Raw genomic sequence first — 22,602 nt, 5'->3', positions numbered from 1 at the left:
CATGAGGAGACCCTGGAGGAAAAGCTCAGGGGTGTCAGGAGTGTGGGGAGTGTTGTTTGCCAAGTCAAGGTCCTGTGTCCCTGGACTGGAAATAAAATTTGGTTCAGAATCTCTGCTTGTGTCCCCCATCCTTGGCTCAACCTTCCCGAGTCCTCTGGGGAGCACTGCTGAGCACACAGACTCCTGCCCAGAGTGCTCAGCCACATTCAGGCCGGGGGGGGGGGGGGGCGCTTAGACAAGGCAAGGCCTGTGGACAAGATGGAATGGGGAAGACATAGCTGGGCCTCCATCATTTTACATGTCAGTGAGGAGTGGGGTCCAGGCTGGGGAGGAGCTGCAGGGAGCTGAGAAGGAAAAGAGAATACCTAGGAGACAGGAAGTGGGGGGGACTTCAGGAGGAGTGGAATAAGGCTTGAAAAACCCTGGTCACCACTCATCTGACCCTAACAAGGGACATGCAAGAGAACTAGGAGACTCCATTGCCTGAGTTAGAAAATGGAGAGCTCTGAGTCCTTGTTGAATCCCGGAGCAAATTAATATATACATAAAGCACACAATCCAATGACATGTGTGTTTGTAGTGGTGGCTAAATGAGGGGGGCTAGGGGAGAAATCATTTGAGGTGTGTACAGAGAATCCAAAGGTCCATGAAAGGAAAGAAAGGGGGCTGGGAGAGGGTTCCCTAAGTCACACGCTTTCAGTGTTCCCCTGACAGCCTCACTTTCTACAAAGGAAGAAACTAGGCTGAGAGGTCAAGACTCTGCCCAAGTTCATACAGCTATTCATGGACGAAGGTGAGATCTAACCAAAGCCTGGCTGGTCTGAAGGCAGGAGTGTAGTTGTCCACTGACCGTGCTAGGCCAGCACCCGGGATGGGAGTGCTGCCCAGATGGCCAGTCCAGTCCCCAGGGAGATAGACTGGAGTCACAGGCAGCTTGCTGTAGTTGCTCTTTATTGAGATACACCACGGGCACAGACAGGGGCTGGGAAATGAGGTGACAAAGGTGACAAGCTGAGGAGGGTGGAGGTCTCTGGGAACCATGCCTGCCTCTTCTCTCCTCCTCCAGCTTGCCCTGAACTCAGAGCAGATCTGCTAAGGTGAGAGTAGAAATGGACATCCTACCTCCTCTAAATGGTCAAGTCACCCCCAAGTCATCCAGCTGGTAACCCTAACCTCCCTCCCAACCCACTGCATCGCCAAGGATAAAATCTGAGTAAATTTGAGCCCTTTCCCAAATGCAATTCGTATGTAAATTGTGCACTACGAAGACTCAGCCTCCCCGGTCCTGAGAAGGCGTGACCCGCGCAAGGACGATGGTCCAACACCACCGCAAAGCCTTGCTGCTAGTATCTCCTGCTAGAGGTCTTGACCGTGGTGGTCTTCCGCAGGATGGAGGTGCCCCCGGAGACCTGCCCGCCCTTGGCAGTGCCGTAGTTCACGTTAGCACTGAAGCCGCCCTTGCTGGCCCCGCCAGCCCCGCCTAGAGAGAGGCCGCTCCCGAAGCCTGCCGCGCCGCCTCCGACCACCGAGGTAGAGTTGCCGGTCACAGCTGCAAGGCAAAAGCTCTGCCTTAGTAGAACTGTCGAGCCAGGAAGGGGCAGGGGGAGCCCAGAAACTCCCAAAGAAAGGGAGCAGTGTAACGCGGCAACACCGCTAAAAGTTCACACTGACTCTTCAAGAAAGACCCCTTAGGACCTGGACCAGAGGCATGGGTCAGGAGGGGCGAGGAGGGGCGGGGAAGATGGCAGATACTTACAGATACTGACAGCACTGGGACACTCTCCAGACATCCTAGGGGAAACAAAAGCCCAGAGTGGTCAGAGGTCTTGAAACCCATGTTTAAACCTTCCCTCAGCTCTTGGCTCTACGTGCAACCAGCTCTGTGTCAGGGCCTGGGGACAAGACCCGGAGATGTGAGTAGCAGGAGTATGCAACAATCCAGGACTCAAGGCCTCCCAGCAGAGCCTAAAGGCCTTTCTGCAGGAGGCTTTGAAGCCTCCCCTCATCCCCTGTAAGGATACTGACAGTACCCTGCATCTAAGGACAGAAGAGCCTTTTGTCTTTCCAAGGAAGGGTTGAGCCTGACCTGGCAGAGCAAACCTTGTAACTGAGCTGCCACACCCCAAAGGATATGGATGCTCAATGATTGAGAAAGTGAACAGCAGAAAAGGGGGAGCTGAGGAGTCACCCTAGAGCAGCACCCACAGACACCAGGTCTCCCCACACTGCACAGAGGGGCAGAGGGGCTGCCACCTGCTCTCCTCGCTCTCCAGCAGCTTGCGGTAGGTGGCGATCTCCACATCCAGGGCCAACTTGACATTCATGAGAGACTGGTAGTCACGCAGCAGCCGGGCCAGGTCCTCCTTGGCCTGGTGCAGGGCTGTGTCTAGATCTCCAAGCTTCTTCTTAGCGTCCTTGAGTGCCATCTCCCCACGCTGCTCTGCTTCTGCGATGGCTGTCTGCAGCTGCTGGCACTGCCCACAGGAAAAATGGTGCTGGGAATACCTTCCAGGGTGATGCCATTCATCCCTTTTCTCTCAAGCCAGGAGGCCCACACCCTACCCAACCAACTTGGGAGAAACAGAAGGAAACATTGTAACTGAAAAGGAAACAATAGAAGAACAGAGGAAATGACAATTCCTCCTGCAGATCCTCCTGGGCTTTGGAAGAAGTAAAATGAACAACAAAACCATCCAAGTGAGTTGTTTATCTACAGAAAAGTCACACTGTCTGGCCATAACTACATAGAGTCCCCATCAAAGAGCTCTCTACCTTTCCCCAGACATTCTGGAGATGGGATAGACCCACTCGCTCTAGCACTTCTGCACTCTGTGACCTTCAGGAAGTCCCTTCGCCTTCTGAACCCCAGTCACTTGTCCAGCTCCGTCCCAGAAGAAGCAGGTTGATCCTGATGGGTCAGACTTTGAGTTTTCCAGGCTGATTCGGTACCCACCTGCTTCTTGGTTGCGTCCACTTCACCTTGCAGTCTCTGGATAGTGCGGGTGAGTTCTGCGATCTCGTTTTTGGTGTCTCGAAGGCTGTCCCCATGCTTCCCAGCTGTCACCTGCAGCTCCTCGTACTGGAAGGCAAAAAGGTGTCAATAACTATCAAGAGCCCTGACCTGCTGGGTAGATGTTGACCTCAGAGACCACCCTCTGCTGAAAGTCCCAAAGTTCCAAGGGCCCAGTGGGCCAGTCTTCTTTAGGGGAGGAGGTCCAACCATCACCTGTACAGCCAAGCTAGCCCTCTGCTCACCTTGGTCTGGTACCAGGACTCAGCCTCAGCCCGGCTCCTCTGGGCAATCAGCTCGTACTGGGCTTTGACCTCAGCGATGATGCTGTCCAAGTCCAGGCTGCGGTTGTTGTCCATGGACAGCACCACGTTGGTGTCAGACACATGGGTCTGCACTTGGCTCAGCTCCTGAAGAAACAAGTCAGCTGCCACCAGAGTCCTGCTCCAAGCCTTGGACAGAAGCCAGGGATGGAGAGCAGGATTCTTGCATGGTCTCAGAGGGACAGAACACTAGAGGACACTCTAGACTCTGCCACTGAAAAAAGAGCATCCTTCTCCTGGATGGCATAGGCATTCATCCCCACTGTTGGTCCACAGGCCTCCTGTTGAGAGAGCTTGGGGATGAAGGGAGTGTCCCCTCCAGCCCTGTGCCTCCCTGGCTCTATGCTAGCCCATTTACTGGTTTCTGTGAAGGCTACTTCTGTGCCCCCAGGGCAGGTAGCTTGCTCAGAGCCACCTGCTCCACCATCCATGGTGACCCTGACGATAAGGGAGGAGAGAGGCTTAGAAATAAAGATCCCCTACCAGAGTACCAGGTACACTGGGAAAGAGGATGACACTGAGACCAGCAGTGACAAAGTCCTGATGGCTTCGGACAGTTACTGCCCTAGGCTATGATGTTCTCAGAATGTCCTTGCATTTCTGGGGTCACGGCCTTTTTAAAAGATGCCTTAATGTTTGTGATCTGTTCACTGTGTCACAACTTCATTAGTTCCCAGAGAACTCTGCCTTTGTGGCCCCTTGGCTCCCTGGAGTTAGCTTAGCTACCAGACTACCCTCAACTATGGCTGAAAAACCCTTTGCACTCCAGGCCTCCTCATAGACCCCCTGCTGAGCACAGAGGCTTCCCCCCCCCCTCCACCCTCCCCCCAGCCCTCACAGCACTCAGGAGTCCCTGGCCAAAGGAGTTCTGTAATTTGAAACCAGCCTAGGCTACCTAGTAAGCTTCCAAGCAGCCAGGGGTACAGTATGAGTCTTTGTCTTGAAAAAAAAAGAAAAGGCCTTCCATAGTCTCACTGCCTCTCTGGCATCTCTCACGCACAACCCAGGGGACTGTGGCAGACAGAGAGAGTGGTAGCAACACTCTTCCCTTCCTGAGCAGCCGGTGTGGTCGGTCACCAGCTTGGCCACACAGCATCAGGGTGAATTAGAATTCAGGACAGTTTTTTTTCCAGTTCCTCAGAGAGATGACTTCAAAACGCAGTACGGAAAGCTCTTGTTAGCCCCTGGGGAGCCTGACTTCAGAACCTGAGATGACTCAGGCCAAAAAAAGAGCTAAGGGAGAGAGAGAGAGATGGAGATGGAGGCCAAAACTACATCTAACTGACAGCTTGGGTTGTTGACTGTGCTCTAAGCACAAGGGTGGAGAGAAATAGGTTGCTGAAACTGTGGGAAAGAGAAGTGGCAGAATCTGGGGGGAAAGCTACTCCCGGCCTGCTGTAACATCTGGGTAACAAGTTACTGAGTGTCAGAGAACCTGGTGATCTTCGTGTGTCTTTATGGCATACGGTGGCCGTGAGGTTTCAGATCAGACACAGCCATGATGGGTGCTCAGGAAGTCCACTCATCTGCTCGGATTCCTCTGTAAAGGCCCGAAGGCCTCCCCTTGGACCGGCTGACTTCTCACAGCCCTGTGTGCCTGTTGTACTCTGGGACCCATAACCAGCATCACCTCTCAGCTCCAGCCCCCCAAACCCCACCCTCGGGCCACCACAGAGCAGCATGTGGCCTGAGTAGAGTCAACCTGGAATTTGCAAAGCAACAAGACAGAAACTGAAACTCCCCACAACAAAGCAGCCTCAGTGGTCCACTGGCAACAGGACAGAGACCCCCACCCAATAGCGGCCTCAGTGGTCCGCTGGTGTCATGACATACCATGGAGAGAAAGGTCCAGGTGTTTAGTGAAGCCCAACTAGGAAAAATGAACAGGAAGAGTCTCTAGGCAAGGAAAGCGTGCGTCTCCTTAGACATCAGAGACTAAGGTGGAGGACAGTGGAGGTGTCCAGGAAAGGAGACAGAGAGGCAGAAGTGGGGTCACTACGGAGAGCTGCGTCCTTAGATATCCCCCAAGCTAAAGAGGGGACTCAAAAGTTGTCTTTATGCCAGTGAGACTTTCAGTGAGAACCAGCTTGCCCTCCAGGTTTCCTTTAGATTCGATATTCCCAAAACCAGAGCATGGGATTGACTCCTGAGTGCCAGGTTGACCACCATGACTGGCAAAAGAACCATTGGTCTGGTCCTCCTCTTGCTGTAAAGGAAGCCCTGGATGAAGAGGCTCTTTGACAGGAAGTGATCCCCTAGCACGGTCCATAGCTACCTTCCCCGTCTACATCTTCACTTAATTCTCCCACCTACGCAACGTCCAACTTGCCAACTTCCCGCCACCCTAGACACTGTGCCCTTTGATGCCAAGGCTCTGCCCAGCTAAGCCCTTCTTATGCCTGCTTCTGAAGTCCAGCTCTTCCTAGGATTCATTGCAGGTGTCATCTCCTCAGAGGGCCTCCCTTCCTGCCCTCCAGAAGAGCCCCCACCACAGCCTTCCTGTGTGCCTTGACATCTTGAGCCTGGCCCAACAGGATTTTCCTCATTTAAGAATCCGGCCCCAAGGGCAGGAACTTTGTCTTACTTGTTATGTGGGAGGAACCCCATAAATGCTTCTTAAGTGAGCAAGGCAAAGTTAAGAGAAAAGGATACTGGGTGAGCTAGCCTTGTGCTTTGGATAGGGCGAAGACAAACCTGTACCACTGAAAACAGACAATTGAGCCTAAGAGTGGATAGGGAAGCCCTAACTCCTGAGCAACCACCAGCGAATCCCAGCAGATACAAAGGAAACTCACAGAATCCTTATGGTGAGCTCCACCTGGCTCAACAGATGGAAGTGAGCAGAAGAGCCCAGCAGAGCAGGGAATACAAGAAAAAGGAAATGACACCATGCTAATGCCTTCAGAAGACTCTAAAGACTCAACTGCTGTGTCATCTGCCACGGTCCCATCACAGAGAGCAGACTTCCTACTGGAAATAGAAACCCAAGATAGAGTTGGGACATGTAAAAGAGGCCTTGACAGAGGCAACCTCACAGTCTGTGGGGGGCAAGGAGCAGATCCTAGGAGGCCATGGAGAAGGCCAAGGAAATGAACATGGAGCCATCCCATAAAAACAATGATGAGAGAACAGAACCCAATCACAAACGCCCTGCTCCTCAGAGGGAAGAGGACAGGATGCAAATTAAGGAATTATAGACATGGGAGGAGGCCCGGAGACACCAAGAATTGCCTGAGGAAACATGAAACCAAGTAGGTTTCACTTCACACATCAGTGTATTACTGGAGACAGTGGACACTGTCTGATCACCCTTCCAGAAATCCCAAAAATAAGACAACAGAGACTGGGGACAGCACTCAGGCAGTCCATGTTTGTTATGCAAACATGAGTTCAGATCCAAGCAACTATGCAAAACGCTTGGCATCTTGGTGTGTGCCTTGTAACACCATTGGGGAAAAGGGAAACAGATGGATTCCCAAGACTCATTGGCCAACCAGTGAAGTACAGGCTCAGTGAGAGATCTTATCTCAAAAGACTGTGGTAGGGCGTGCTGGAAGAAGATGCCCACAGTCGACTCTCGAATTTTGTTTAAAATTTCAGTAAACACGAGATGTGGTGGATCATGCCTATAATCTCAGGAGGTGTGGGGCAAGCTGAGGCAGGAGGATTGCTGTGAGTTTCAGACCAGGATGGTACAGCACTTGCCTAGCCCTGTTCCATTCCCAGCAGCGCACGCGTGCGCACACACACACACACTTTGATCAGCTGCCTGACTATTGGAGAAAAGTAGGTGCATATCACTCTTGGAAACATCCATGTGAGAATCTCCAGAAACTGTCTAGACAGCCCGAGTGATGAAGTGGCATTTGAAACAGCACAGAGGCTAAAGGACGCTGGGTGCTTGACTAGATGTCTGTGTGCCTTCTCGTCCGTCTCCTGAGAAACCTGCTTCCTGTCTTCTATTCCTCGGGTTTCTTCATTGTCACAAGATTCAAGCCACCTTGTTTGGTTTTGTTTGGTTTTGGTTTTGTGAGACAGGATTTGTCTGTGTAGCCCTGGCTGTCCAGGAACTTGCTCTGTAGAACAGGCTGGCCTCAAACTAAGAGATCCGCCTGCCTCTGCCTCCCGAGTGCTGGGATTAAAGGTGTGTGTCATCACCACTGGCCCTAGTCACCTGTTAACAGAGCCCTCAATGGGGCAGCACCTGACCTCATAGGCAGAGAGCACCCTGCCACCATGACGCCTGTCCAGATGGCACAGGAGGGGACTTTACCCTGGATGGAAGGTTAGCTGTGTGGTCCCTACTGATGCTAGGAACATCTGCTTCTCTAATGAATTCCCACTAAGCCCAACCCTCTGGTCCCAGTCTCCAAGGCTCCCTGTCTCCTGGGTCTGGTCCTGGATTCACTGAATTACCTACTACTCTACCTCACCAACCCTAGCACAGTCTTGTTTGGCCATCCCTGCTATTCCAACACCTGCCCCATTACAAACTGATCTGGCCAAGGGCACTGCCTCTGACTAGTTCTGTGGCCAAGGATGAGCTACTGTGTACCACAGTACCATTGGTTCTCAAATGGGCACAACAATAGCACTTACGTTACAGAGCTATTGAAACAATTAAGCGTAAAGGTGGCCTGGAGCCTAACCCTGTTGAAACATTTACTGTAGAGGTATAATATTCATTAAAGGGGTGGGTCCCAACTTTTGTTTTCTTCATTGAGACAGTATCTTTCTCTGTTACCCTGGCTGCCCTATAACGTCTACATAGACCAGGATGACCTCAAATTCACACCATCTGCCTCTGCCTCCAAATGTGAGGATTAAAGGCTTGTGCCACCAAGCCCTGCCCCATCCTGTAGGCTCCAAACTTTTACCAATTTAGTTACACCGGTGAGTTCACACCACCTTGGGGACTCTCTAGTAATACATAAATGTATATAAATCATGCCTGTCCATTCATCTTCTCACCATCTCAAAGAGATGCTGCAGGAAGTCAATCTCCTGGGTCAGGGTATCCACTTTGCCGTGCAGGTCCATTCTGCCCATATATGCAGCATCTACATCCTGAGGAGAGGTAGAGAGCAAGCAGAAAGCTCAAACCGGACTCTAATTCTCTGCAGATCCACCTCGACCCCTCGCAGCCAAAGGACTACCTCCCCCGGCTTAGCCACCCCACACACCTTCTTGAGCAACACAAATTCGTTCTCCAAGGCAGTGCGCTTGTTGATTTCATCCTCGTACCTGTAATACAGGGAAGGCTCAGACCAGCTCAGTCCAGTTCTGTCTTTTAGGCTCACTTGACTCCCACCACCCAGAAACGTCTTTGAGGGACAGTTCTTTAATGTGGTCAGACAGTGAAGACACTGGGGTGATGTCTTTGTTTAAACACTTCCTTCCCCCATTTGAAGAAAGGGATGCCGAACTTGCACAATATTATAGCACTGTGGGACTGCCATCCCTTTGGACCTGAGCCCTTGGAGGTTCTACCAAACGGAACAGCTGTGCCAACCGTGGTTAACCTCTGTCTCCACTTTCGACAGCATGCTTTCATTTGAAACAATCATCCCGCCCAGCCGCTTCTGCTGAGACTAAGGCTTAGAAATTGCCAATGCAAAGTTTAGGAAAATATTTTTTTGTTGTTTTGTTTGTTTGTTGTTTTTGAGACAGGGTTTCTCTGTGTAGCTCTGGCTGTCCTGGAACTTGCTCTATAGACAAGACTGACCTTGAACTCAGAGATCTGTCTGCTTCTACCTGAGAAAAGTTATTTTAAAATACACTTTAGTGTAATAAATATATGTATTGCCAACCATGTTGAAGAAAGGTCATTTGGATCTCAATTCAAACCCTCATTTTTCTAAATCTATATTTATAGAGCAGTTGAAAAATCCAGACTAGGTATTCCATGGGGCTGAGGGATTAGTACTCTGAACATTTTAGATATGATTGCGGCGTTGTGTCTCAGTTTTGTTAGGTCTGGTTAAGCAAATGAGCTATATAAAGATTTATATTTGAATTAAGATTATGAGGATATAAAAAATTTGTGACACAGGCATAGGATTTCTCAAGAAGGGAGTTTGGAATTCCACCAAACGTGAGAAAGAACACGGTGCTCCAGCGACTTTCCTCAGTCGCTAGAGAATAGTCGAGGTATGTCCCCGCACCTCAGATGTTTTTCTGAAGAGAATAGCATTGTTGCACTTTCTATAACCTCGAGCGTACTGGGCTGGGAATAGCCTTTTCTGTCGAACTGTAAACTCGTAAATTGTTATGTCTGTAGTAATAAAAAGGAGGCTTGCGCTTGACGGCCCCAGGCCCCTGGTTTCCCGTGTCGGTTCTTGGCTTTACTCAGGAGAGGTGGTTTGGCCAAACTCTCACATACGCCTAGTAAACATATTTGTGAATAAAGTTCCAAGAGCACTAGACTTGTTTTGGAGACAAAATGGGAGGAGGTAGGAAAAGAGAGACAAAATGAGATTGGCTAAGCTGAGTGTGGGTAACAAGAGTATGGGATTCAGGACACTATTCTCCCTACCTTATGAAAAAGACTTTTTAAAACTGTGAGACTAAGCAAGGTGACTCACACATGTAATCCCTGAGACTGAGGCAGGAGAATCACCAAGAGTTCAAAGTTAGCCTGGGTGAGGCCCTGTCTCGAAAAAACAAAAATAATAGTAGTAGTAGCAATAACAAAATAAATGGATGAAAAAGATCATAAACAAACAAGGCAATGCCCAGGCCCCCACCGGGGTAGCTCTCCCTGGATGGGCTGGGTCGGTGACATCTCTTCCACACTGTCATGTGTGTCACGCAGGGAGCCTGTATGTTCTCACTTGTTCTTGAAGTCCTCCAGATTGTCTTGCACATTCCTCAGCTCCACATCCAGCCTCCCACGCTCGCTCTGCTTGGCATCCAGCTGCCTTCTCAGGTTGCTCAGGTAAGTCTCAAAGAGAGGCTCCAGGTTCCTGGTGACCCCTGTATTCTGACTCTGCTCCTGCAGCAGGGCCCACTTGGTCTCCAGCACCTTGTTCTGCTGCTCCAGGAAGCGCACCTGGCCAGGGAAAGGAAGATAGGGGGTCAGTACCCGGGAAGCAGCATCCAGCGCACCAGGGTCCAGCAGTATTACCCACTTCTCACGGGGAGGAAACAACCCTGCTCAAATGACAATCTGAGCAGATGGAAAGGAAAGAGTTAAAAAACACAGGCCCCCTGTGCTCATGTTCTGTGTGCTAGTCACCTGAGCCTAAGCACTTGGTTCTCTGTCTCACTTTCCCACTTGTCCTGAGTAAAACTGGATGATGTCAGTGTTTATGAGACTGAACCCACATCAAAGTGGACTGTTAAAATCATCAGAGAGATAGATGGGATTGGAGAGATGGTTCATCAGTTAAGAGCACTGGCTGATCTTCTAGAGGACCCAAATTCACCCACACGGAGGCTCACAAAAGAACCAAAAGTCACCAGGGGAGAGGGTGAGAAGTGGGCGTCCCTTGCCTCACCTTCTGTTATGCAGGTCCTACCTCCACAGCAACCCAGGCCGAGTCACATGACCGGGAGCCCTGTAGCAGGTGCACTCTGGGGCTCTGCAGCCTACTTCAATCACACCTCTGTTTGCAAGCACCTGTGTGGTCCTCTCAGCCTCAGTTTACATATGGTAAAAATGTAAAGAATCACCTACCCTGACTCCGCATGAGAAGGGGACAGGGCCCTTCTGTGTTAAAAGTTCAAATCATGGAGCCAATGAGTTATGCCTCATACCTTCACCGTGACCCCAGTGCCTAGGCTCAGAGCCAGGGAACACAGTGCTGACAAAGTAAAGCAAGCAATGCTAGACAGTGACACCAGAGTGGTCCCAGAGTGTCACAGTCAAACTGTGGCAGCCACCCTCCTCCCTGTGCAGCCCAAACAGAGCTTCTTGGCTGGAATAGGGAACCAGAAGAGGAGAAGCAATGAAGGGTTCATCCTGTCCCCCATATTCTGAGTGTAACCAACCCCAAGACTTCGCCAGCTGGAGAGGACAGACAGGATCCCAAGACCGTAATTCATAGGATTCCTAAGCTGTGCATGGTGGCCCACAGCTATAAAATGACACGAGTCTTTAAAGGCCACCTCCCTAGCAGGAACACTGAGGACCACACGTGTTCGAATTATAAGGTCAGGCTGCTGCTTATCCAACACAGTCAGGTGGGCTGGACCCGTCATCTCCCGAGGCACTCTCACAGCAGAAACCCCAGCCTTCAGGATTCAACCCCAAACCCAGGTAGGCAGAAACCACAGTCACCCGAACCCTGCCTGCCTAGTGCACACAAATGACATTCCCTTTGCCCTGACCACCCTCCACTGGAGATTCAGCTTCCACCAGCCCCCTACACACACACAGTTTGCCCCACCCACCTTGTCAATGAAGGAGGCAAACTTGTTGTTGAGGGTCTTGATCTGCTCGCGCTCCTGCGTGCGCACCCTCTGGATCTCGGGGTCTATCTCCACATTGAGAGGTGTCAGCAGACTCTGGTTGACGGTGACTTCCTGGATCCCCCCAGGAGGACAGACTGGCCCAAATGTCTGCCGTCCAGCCCCTAGGCCCACGTAAGCCCCACTGCCAAATCCTCCTAACGCCCGGCCAGAAGAGGCCCCACCAGACACACTGACAGAGATGCCCTTGCCTCCCAAATTATAGAGGCTCCGGCTGCCAAAGCCTCCAGAGCCTGGGCAAGAGCGGACCCCACCGCCGCTGCCACTACTCCTGGACATGGTGACTGAGCTGTAGCTGGTTCGCATGCGACTCCCGCCCCCTCCGCTGGCTGAGTTAGAGCTGAAGCCTCCTTTCGTGGAGTAAGTCTGGCGGGACACAGAGGACCGCATGACTGACAGCAAGTGGGAAAGCTGGGAGCAGGAGGGAACAGACAAGCAAGCGAGCGCAGTGAGCTGATGAGCTCCCAAGGGCCTTTTTATCTTTTCCCAGCTGGGTTGGCCCTGGGTTCTACACATTCCTGCTGTGATTACCACAGGTGAGAGGGAGGGGCCTTGTGGGCCTGGGGGGGAGCCCCTTTCACTGATGAATGGGAGGGCCTCGCCCAGCCATCCCCGGGTCTGGAGAGCTGCACCTAAGCAGAGACTATTTGGGGCGGGAAGAATAGCCCCCACCTCTAGCCCCCGCAGGTTCTCCTCACTTGGATCAGGATGATAGGGCTCCCACGGCTACCCTCACCACCCAGTGACTGACTTGGTCTCCTCCTACCCGGCCTGCTGTCAATGGGGCTCTGTTTTGTGAGGTTTGTCCCAGGGCCCTGTGGTAAGCCAAGGCCCTCAGGGCCCAGGGCTGTGCAGGTGGCAAGGGAAGGTGCGTTGGGCAATGGGCTGTAGACAGAGTGCCCAGGCCTGCTCCAGTCCCACCCTCCCAGCCCACGGCCTCCTGTCTCTTGGCAGGTCCAGCGTGGGGGGCACAGGTGACAGTGTAGGGGTGGGGCAGCTGCTCTTCTCTCTCTACGGGCAGGTGTCTGCTGGGTTGAAGCCCTGTGTGTGGCAAGGAGGATTCAAGGGCACAAGGAGATCCCGGCCCAGCCATTGGTCTAGCTGGGCACACACTGTGGGTTGACAGGCTTTGCTGGGCTCAAACCAGGCGTGGTGGTGTGCACCTATGATCCCAGCACTGTAGCGGCAAAGATGAGTATCAGAAGTGCAAGGCCAGTCTGGGTTCCATGAGACCCTGTCTCAAAACCAAAAAATAAAATAAAATAAAAAAGGAGAAAGTAAAGAAAGGCCTGGTCTCCTCAGGAAGAATGTTGGGGCTTAGGACAAACTCTGCTATCTTTCCCAGAAATGAAAGTGGGCAGGGAACTTGATCACCCCTAAGCTCTTCCTTGGTGGAGCCTTCTGGAACAACTGAAACCCCAAAGGGCTCATGCTGTACCCCATCATTCTTCTCTTTCCCTCCACCAGTAGTCCTCACGCGCAGTTCATGGAGCAGGGACATACACCGTCACTTCACATCATTTCCCAGTCTCTTCCCAGTCAGGTTTCTAGAGACTTCAGGCACAGGATCCCAGGCTGGGAGCCCCGCCCTCCTCACCTCTTCCATCATTCGGTGCAAGGACCCAGAAAGGACAGAGCCTAGCTTAATGCAAGGATGGGCAGTGTTTACTGTGCCAGGCTAGCGCTGGGATGCTCAGTCAGTTTGGGCTTAACAGAGACATGCAGGACCTCAGTGGGGATGGGGACCGCTGGGCTCCAAAGAAGGCTGTGGGGTCTTTCATCAGGGCCCCTGGGAAGTTCAAGCAGCTCCCACTTACTTAAAGCACTGAACCCAGCTTCTGCCAGGGGTGAAGAGCCACAGAACTAGCCTCTTAATGCCACCAAGAAGACAGCCTTCTCTACTTGAAGTTAGAACACCAGGCATCTGGGAAAGCTCAACGCTCAATCTCTCTGCCTCGAAGCATAGCCTACCATAGAAATCCTTGGAGAAGCGGCGGCCCTAGACTGAGCCGTCATCTTCCAGCAACCACCTCTCATCTCTTTTCCCAGGCTGAGAGCGTTTTCTCAGGCTCCCTTATCTCTGCCAGGAAGCGTAGGAGTGGAGATAGCTGTGAGTGGAGCCTAGCCTCCAGGCTGCTGTTGTGGTCCCCTAGGCAGGAAGATGTTGTCAGTCAGTGCTGTGAGTCACACTGTGTGGCTGGAGTGGTGGGAGTGGGAGTCAGTTTGTAAATATGAACGTACCCCACCCCGAAGGCGAGCATTCAGGCATGCGATTCCCTTACATATTTACAGAGCACACTCTTTGTGCCAGCTTTGGCACGGGGAGCTAATGAGCTAGTGGCGGATGCCTATGCAGCCAAGGCCCACTCTTGGGAGATAAAGTTGTTGCTCACAGACAGCCTCCCCTTCCTAGCCAGACAGATCACTACCGGCCCAGGCAGGGTCGTGTGAGGCTACTTTGACTCTTCAGCCCTTATTCCTGGCTCTACTGCTGCTCTGCTATGGGATTTAAACACCAAACTCAAACCTTCTTTGGAAGTCTTTTTCAGAGCACATGCACACACAGCCTGATTTTATGTAGCCCAAGCTTTTTTTAATCTCTGTGTATAGCCAAAAATGACGTTCAACTCCTGATCCTCCTACTTCTACCTCTCAAACACTGAAGTGACAAGCATGTGCCACCACACCTGGCTTTTGCAGTCTTTTAAGAGAAAAATCCCACCCAGGTGGTAGTGAAACGCACCTCTTATCCGAGCACTCAGAGGCAGGTGGATCTCTGTGAGTTAGAGAGCAGCCTGGTCTACAAAGCAAGTTCCAGGACAGTCAGGGCTGTTACACAGAGAAACCCTGTCTTGAAAAAAAATTTAAAAAAAGAGGAAACCCCAAACCTTTAAAAATGGTGGAGCTTATATGAATAACTGTAAATGGAACAGAAATAAAGAATAAAAAGGTTCATGAATCAAGCAACCAAGCCTCCAAAGGGCTCCTGCTAATACCAGGATCACACAGCAGCTCAGAGGATCAGTATAGAGGTGATTTAACAGCTTCTATTATTAATTAATTGGCTGGTTCTATTATTAATTAACAACCAAGGTTCAGTCCATTGGCAGTAAGTGCCTGAACTTGATCCAAATGTTTGGCCTCCCATAAATATTATAGATGAAGTCCAGGGGGGGAGGGTTTCCAGAGGAAGAGAGAACTACAGCCTGGTGCTGCTTTTACTGCTCACTACCAAGGGCCGCCCACTCTGGAGACTCATCCACCTGATTTCTCACCAGCTAGCAGGAGACAAGAGTTGAATGCTCTGCCACCAAAACCATGGGTCAGAATAGCGACAATGGCAATTTGCATCCCTAATACCAAACAGCTCGGATATGAACAACATGAAAGACACAGGGCAAGACGCCTCCCAAGGGAAGTGGGGCTTTCCAGTCTCGTAAGAATCAGTAGTATCAACAACACGTACTGAGTGCTCACTGTATGGCCCAATGCAGCCTGAGAACCTTCCGTACAGTAATGGCAGCCCTTTACCTGACCCTGGCTCTGCTCCCTAGTCTCTGTCCTTGGGGCCACACCCACCTTCCCCACACTTGGGCACTGCTCTCTCGTCCCCTTCTTCCAACCAGGTTGTCCTAAGAAGAGATCAGAGGGAGAAAATGTTTATTCTTGCTAGCTCCCATCATCTTGAGTCATACTTCTCCCAAGGGTCCCTGTTAGACTCAGGAATCTCATTCAGTATAGACAAAAGGGAAATAGATAGGATAGGATTACGGTATCTACTTGTAAACTATTTTAGCAACTATTAGTTCTAGATAATATACATTGATATAGATTTTGTATACTGATACATATGTAAAATTATGTTTGTATTCCTGACTAAGATAATTTGTATATTGATACAAATTCAAAATTACTTGTCATATATGTTACTATTTCTGTTTATATTGTTTTTGTATATTTGATACAAATGGTTAATTATTTTTGTTATACTATATGTATGTTTCTACTTTTTTTTTTAAAGATTTATTTATTTATTATGTATACAACATTCTGCCTCGATGTATGCCCGCACGCCAGAGGAGGGCGCCAGATCTCAGTACAGATGGTTGTGAGCCACCATGTGGTTGCTGGGAATTGAACTCAGGACCTCTGGAAGAGCAGCCAGTGCTCTTAACCTCTGAGCCATCTCTCCAGCCCTGTGTCTACTTTTATTTAAGATATTTTGTATATTGATACAAATTAAGGACATTTTGTCATACTGCACTATACATTTCTACCTCTAAATAAGATATTTTTATATATTGTTACAATTTTGAGATTATTGTCCTTATTGTGTACATGTTTGAAGATTGTTTATTTTTATAATATGAAGCTTCAGTCTTTAAGCTATATAAGTTACTAAGAATTACAGGTTAATAGTTACCCATGTTTGTCATACTTATAGTTATGTTAGGTTCTCTAGATGCATGGAGACATAGATAGGTAATCTTCAAACACTTCAAAGACCTACAGAATATAACATTTAAATGTTTTAATAATTTAGAATTCTGTTGACATGGAGACACTGCTGCTACTGGCAGCACTGATCTACTCCCAAGAGAATGATGGGCACTGAAGACACTCCATATGGAGCTTGTTTTCTTCTTGGCAAAACTGGCCTATTGGGCAAAGAACTGCCCTTGCCTTGACTGCTCACAGTAAGCATGCTGTCCAAACTAGACAAGCAGGATACAAGAAAACACAACTGCTGAACCTTGCCAAGACAAATTAGGACAGTCTTTCAAATTTCCTGCTTCTGAAAATGGTCTGTCAGATATTCTAGGCCTACATGCAAAGTTGGCTGTCCCAAATTGCACAAAGATTTGGGTGACTGTCCAGACAGCCAGCTGTTTCTGTCATTTCTTGCATCTTTTGGAGGTCACTTGTTTATACTTCCTGCTTAGTCAGGTAATAGTATTTTCCTTCCCAGGTCTTTGATGGGGTTGAAGATTAGATAGTTACAGTTACAACCCTCTCATATCTTAGCTAAGGCATATTAGGTACAAGATAGATTCCAAGAAAGGACAGCTATTGGGGTAATCTCTGTAATTTGCCTATGACCTGACCATTTAGTATGTGTTTCTTTCTTGATGTTCTTTTTGGTTGTAGTTTCCTTTTTCTTTATGTTATTACCTTTTCTTTCTTCTACACAATACTTGATAGTTGTTCTTATTGTAGATGGTTTTACATTAGAATTAAAACTTTCATATTTAGGATAAAGGGGAAGTGTTGTGGGATTTCAATCCATTTAGTCAATGACTTTTGGGACAGCAAGCCTACAGCATGGTCTTGTATAACACAAAAAATAAAAACCAAAGACAGATATTGGAGCTCAATCTGAAGATCGGAAAAGAAAAGCAGCCAAGGCACAAGAGAGCTCTTACCTCTATGAAATCTTCAGACTTAAAGAACAATTTCCTGACTCATCCCAACTTATATTCCTCTCTAGTGTTAGGATTAAAGGCATGCACCACCACCACCTGGCCTCTATGACTAACTAGTATGGCTGCTGGGATTAAAGGTGTGTGCCACCATTGTCTGGACTGTATGGCTGACTAGTGTGGCTGTTTTGCATTCTGGTCTTCAGGCAAGGAAATATCACTACATTTCCCCTTTTTGTCTAAAATAAAAAGAAGGCTATAACTAATATAAGAAAAACTATACATAACAAGTACGATAACTATGTACAATATATACAAGCCATAGATATGTCGACAATGTCTAGTCCATTTACATTTGACAAATTCAGAGAAAATACTCCATATCTATCCTATCTTGTTGAGTGCAAAGTCTTGTACCTAATTTACTTTCTATCATAACTTGCTTTCTGTGTCTGGTAAAAAAAAAAAAAAGAAAACTATAACTGTCTAGTCTCCAACTCCCTCAGAGACCCAGGAGGGAAATAATTAACTGAGTAAGCAGGAAGTGCAGGCAAGCAACTTCCAAAAAATGTTAGAAATGACAGAAACAGCTGGCTGCCTGGATAGTCACCCAAAGTTCCTCTGCAATGTTGGAACATCCATCTTTGGCCTTCAGGCCAAGCATATTCAACATACTTTTCTGTGAAGCAGGATATTCTAAAGGCCTATGTCTCCTTGTCTTGACAGTGTTTGGCAGTCACTTTCTTTTGTGTCCTATTTGTCCAATTAGGAGAGTATACTGTCAGCAGTGAAGGCAAGGGCATTTTCTTGCCTAGTGGCTTACTTTTGAAACAAAGAAAGTAAACTACATGTGGAGTTTCTTTGATGCCCATTATCTTCTCTGAAGTAGATTGGTGCTGCCAGGAGCAGACATGTCTCATTGTCATAATAAAGAATCTATGTTATTAAAACGTCTTACATTCCAAAATCTATAGATCTCTGAAGTGTTTGAAGATGACTTGTTTATCTAAAATATAAGTTTGTTTGATCTTGAAAACATACCTAATGTGACTACAAGTTCAATTATAATAGGTGATTAACTACTGAACTGTATTTCCTTATTATCCTAAACAGTTGATAATAATAATTACCAAGGAGTAGAAATTTGTATTACATTGTTAAATGAGTTGTATAGGTACAATACCTTGAACAAGAGTAGAAATGTATGTACAGTGTGTTCTAAAAAAATTAATTTCAAATTTGTATCACTATACAAAATTTGTATATAATATACAAAAATCCAATGTAAAACATTTAAAGTAGTAATTGTTTTTTAAAAGAAGATTCAACAATCTACCTTTTTATCTTATTATATCTATATTCTCCCATTTTTCTTTCCAGAGTAGACTCACTAATCTACCCTTTTACCCTGTCAGATCTATATTCACCATTTTTCTTTTTAAAACTACAAAATGAAACACATCTATCTGCCAGATTTCATTCCATGGAGGACCCTTTGGGTTACTTCCTGCAATTATTGGTGTTTGGTTGTATAAAGAACAAGTAGGACATTTCCTTATAATTCCCTCCTTGTTGTCATGTTATATTAAAGTGCTTTTTTAAACATCTGCTATTGAGATGATTTTTTTATGAAATCCTGAGGCCTTCAGCAAATTTCCAATCAATAATTGATTGATTTCTACATTACTTTATGCTAAAGAACCCAGAAGACCCATATGGGATTGGATGTGTGTTATGTATACGGGATAATTCCTATTCCTGATCAATTTTGTAACTGAATAAATAATAAAGTCAATTCTGTATCACCTGGTATAAATTCAGTGGTTTCAATATGCAGAGCAACTCTTTCTGTACATTGAAAATTGGTAGCTATATTGAGAGGTTCTTTAAAATCCTTTAGTACCATAAGGATAGCATATAATTCTGACTTTTGGACAGAACATAAGGGCTTTGATCCACTTTACTTAAATTTACTTAGATTTGTAACCTGCCTTTCATGATTTATTTGCATCAGTATAGAATGTTAGGGGCTCCAGTTATTGGTGTGTCCTGTACAATGCAAGGAAGAATCCAGTTAGTTCTCTTTATAAGTTGAATTCTCTTGCTTTGGGGATAGTTCTTGTTCATCTCTCCCAAAAAAAATTACTATACTCTTTGCCTGGGTTCACTTTTTCCCATAATTTGTCAGTTTCATCATTATTCAAAGGTACTATAAATTTCTGCTGGGTCTATTTCTGCTAATTAATGAAGTCTCAATTTTCATTTAGAATTAACTCAGAGACCTTTTCCTCCTAAGTTTTTAATTTTTTACTCAGTTTATGTGGTATAATGATCCATTCTAAGATACTATATTCCCTCTGCATTAAAATTCCTATAGGGGAATATTGGAAGGGTAATATGACCAGAATGCAGTTAAGATTCAGATCTACAAAGACCTCAAAATAAAGCCAGTCACACTGAACCTTATAGAAGAGAAAGTGGGAAGTACATTTTTTTAATGCATTGGCACAGAAGACCACTTCCTAAATATAACCCTAGTAGCACAGACACCCAGAGAAACAATTAATAAAGGGGACTGCCTGAAACTGAAAAGCTTCTGTAAAGCAAAGGACACTGTCAACAAGACAAAATGACAGCCTACAGAATGGGAAAAGATCTTCACCAACCCCACATCAGACAGAGGTCTGATCTCCAAAATACATAAAGAACTCAAGAAATTGGTCATCAAAAGAGCAAATAATCCAATAAAAAAATGGAGTACAGATCTAAACAGAAAACTCTCAATAGAGGAATCTAAAATGGCTGAAAGACACTTAAGGAAATGCTCAACATCCTAGCCATAAGAGAAATGCAAATCCAAACAACTCTGAGATTCCATCTTACACCTGTAAGAATGGCCAAGATCAAAGACACTGATGACAACTTATGCTGGACAGGTTGTGGGGTAAAGGAAACACTCCTATATTGCTGGTGTAGCACAAGCTGGTGCAGGACCTTTGGATGTCAGTGTGGCAATTTCTCAGAAAATTAGGAAACAACCTTTCTCAAGACCCAGTAATACCACTTTTGGGTATAGATCCAAAGGATACTCAATCATGCCACAAGGACATGTGCTCAACTATGTTCATAACAGTATTGTTTGTCATAACCAGAACCTGGAAACAACCTAAATGCCCCTTGACTAAAGAATGGATAAGGAAAATGTGATACATTTACACAATGAAATACTACACAGCAGAAAAAAATGACATCTTGAATTTTGCAGGCAAATGGACTGATCTAGAAAACATCATATTGAGTAAGTAACCCAGACCCAGAAAGACAATTATCACATGTACTCACTCATAAGTGGTTTTTAAACATAAAGCAAAGAAAGCCAGCCTACAAATCACAATCCCAGAGAACCTAGACAACAATGAGGACCCTAAGAAAGACATATATAGATCTAATCTACATGGAAAGTAGAAAAATACAAGATTTCCTGAGTAAATTAGGAGCATTGGGACCTTAGAAGAGGGTTGAAGGGGAGTGGAGAGGCAAAAGGGGAGTAGAGAAAAATGTAGAACTCAATAAAAATCAATAAAAAAAATCCAGAAGCAAAAAAAAAAAAATCAGATCCACATAATTCACATGTGCCTTCTATAATTTCTCTTCAATCAAAGCCAGTTCTCTCTCAGCTTTAGTTGCTAATTCCCTGGAACTATTTAAGCCCTTGTCACCATCTAACGTTTTGTTTAAATTAATCAGGTCATTTAGTTTTATCCCAAGAGTGTGCCATAGATGGTAAATGTCTCCTAGCAATCTTTGGAAGTCATTAAGAGTCTACAGTCTATCTCTCCTAATTTGCACCTTTTGGGTTCTAATTTTTTATAAACCTGTTTTGTAGTCTAAATAATAAAATATCCTCTTTGTATTTTTTTCAGGAGCAACTCATAATCCCCAATAAGGCAAAATTTTCTTTACTTCTTCAGACATTCTTTCTAAAGTATCTACATTTGAATCAGATAGCAAAATATCATCCATGTAATGGTAAACTATAGATTCAGGAAATTGCTTACATATCATTTCCAATGGCTGACTTAAAAATATTGGCACAGGATGGGGCTATTTAGCATTCTCTGTGGGAAAATTTTCCATTGATATCTTTTAGCAGGCTGAGAATTATTATAAGTAGGCACTGTGACGGCAAATTTTTCTCTGTCTTTTCTTGTAAAGGTATAGTGAAGAAACAATCTTTTAAATCAATAACTACAAGAATCCATCCTTCAAGCAATAGAAAAGGCAAAGGAATGTCAGACTGTAGAGCCATTGGCAGAATCACCTTATTAACAGCTCTTAGAGCTTTACCATTCTCCAGTTACAGATTTAACAACATATACAGGAGAATTTCAAGGGCCGGTTGATCCTTCAATATGCTGAGCATCTAGTTGCTCCTGTGCCAGCTGTTCTAAAACCCGCAGATTCTCTATTTTTACAGGCCATTTTTAATCCATACAGGTTTTTCTGTCAACAATTTTAAAGAAAGGGATGTTGGTGCCTTTGAAATATCAGCAGCTGTTGTGCCCTGTTCTTGTATAACCTGAATGGTCAGTGATAATTCTTTATAATATCTTGTAATATTTTTCCAAGAATTATACATTAATCTATGGCTTGTTTCTATGACTGGGGACTGTTAATCTGAGTATTCCATTGCTTTAACAAATCATGTCCCCACAAATTCATTGCTGTGTTAGTCGCATATGGTTTTAATATTCCTCTCTGTCCTTTTGGCCCTGTACTTTCGACCCATCTCACACTCTGCTTTATCTGAGATAAAGTTCTGATCCCTAAAAACTGAACATCCTGAAGAAGTCAATTTGGATACCAAGATTCTGATAAAATTATTGTTGCATTTCACCTGTGTCTACCAGACCTTTAATGATAACATCACTTATTCTTATTTTTAATTTTGATTTTTGTTCATTTATAGAAGTTTGCCAAAATATTCACTTTATGGTCTCTTTTGAACTTTTTGTCCTCTCTTCTATAGCTGTTCAGTCATCCAGAGCAGTATGGTTTTTTACAATAAGCATTAAGCTCTTTAATTGCTCTAGGAAGTTTCCTCTATGACGACAGGAAACAACTGAACCAGATTTAGCATAGGGGCCTAAGAGAGGCCCCTCGTGGCATTTCCCGATGGCAAAGGATTATCTTGAATATTCTTCATTGGCCTGCATAATCCAGAAGGGAGGGGCATTCTGAATGGATTATTCTTAGGAAAAAACATTGTTTCTAGGAACACCCTATCTGTAATCCCTTTTAAGGTGACCTTGTTTGCCACAATTATAACATTTGACATTTTGATTTTTCCTCAAACCTCTGGCAACCACTTCTCTTA

General features: G+C 46.4%; 1 protein-coding gene across 1 annotated transcript; it reads right to left on the bottom strand.

Annotated features, from left to right (window-relative positions):
• Positions 1 to 1,343: 1,343 nt before the first annotated feature.
• Positions 1,344 to 12,195, bottom strand: Krt79 (keratin 79). The gene is made up of 9 exons (XM_041646016.1): positions 11,728 to 12,195; positions 10,167 to 10,384; positions 8,517 to 8,577; positions 8,305 to 8,400; positions 3,256 to 3,420; positions 2,954 to 3,079; positions 2,254 to 2,474; positions 1,757 to 1,791; positions 1,344 to 1,549 (listed from the first exon to the last, which is right to left on the bottom strand). The coding sequence occupies exons 1-9, from the start codon at positions 12,193 to 12,195 to the stop codon at positions 1,344 to 1,346; spliced, it is 1,596 nt and encodes a 531-aa protein (XP_041501950.1).
• Between the last annotated feature and the right edge of the window lie 10,407 nt (positions 12,196 to 22,602).

Source organism: Microtus oregoni, unplaced genomic scaffold, assembly GCF_018167655.1.
Source record: "Microtus oregoni isolate MIOR12 unplaced genomic scaffold, Mior012 000118F_ref0000498, whole genome shotgun sequence".
Lineage (NCBI taxonomy): Eukaryota > Metazoa > Chordata > Mammalia > Rodentia > Cricetidae > Microtus > Microtus oregoni.
Note: the sequence above shows the minus strand (reverse complement) of the source record. Positions and strands in the feature narration are given on the sequence as shown.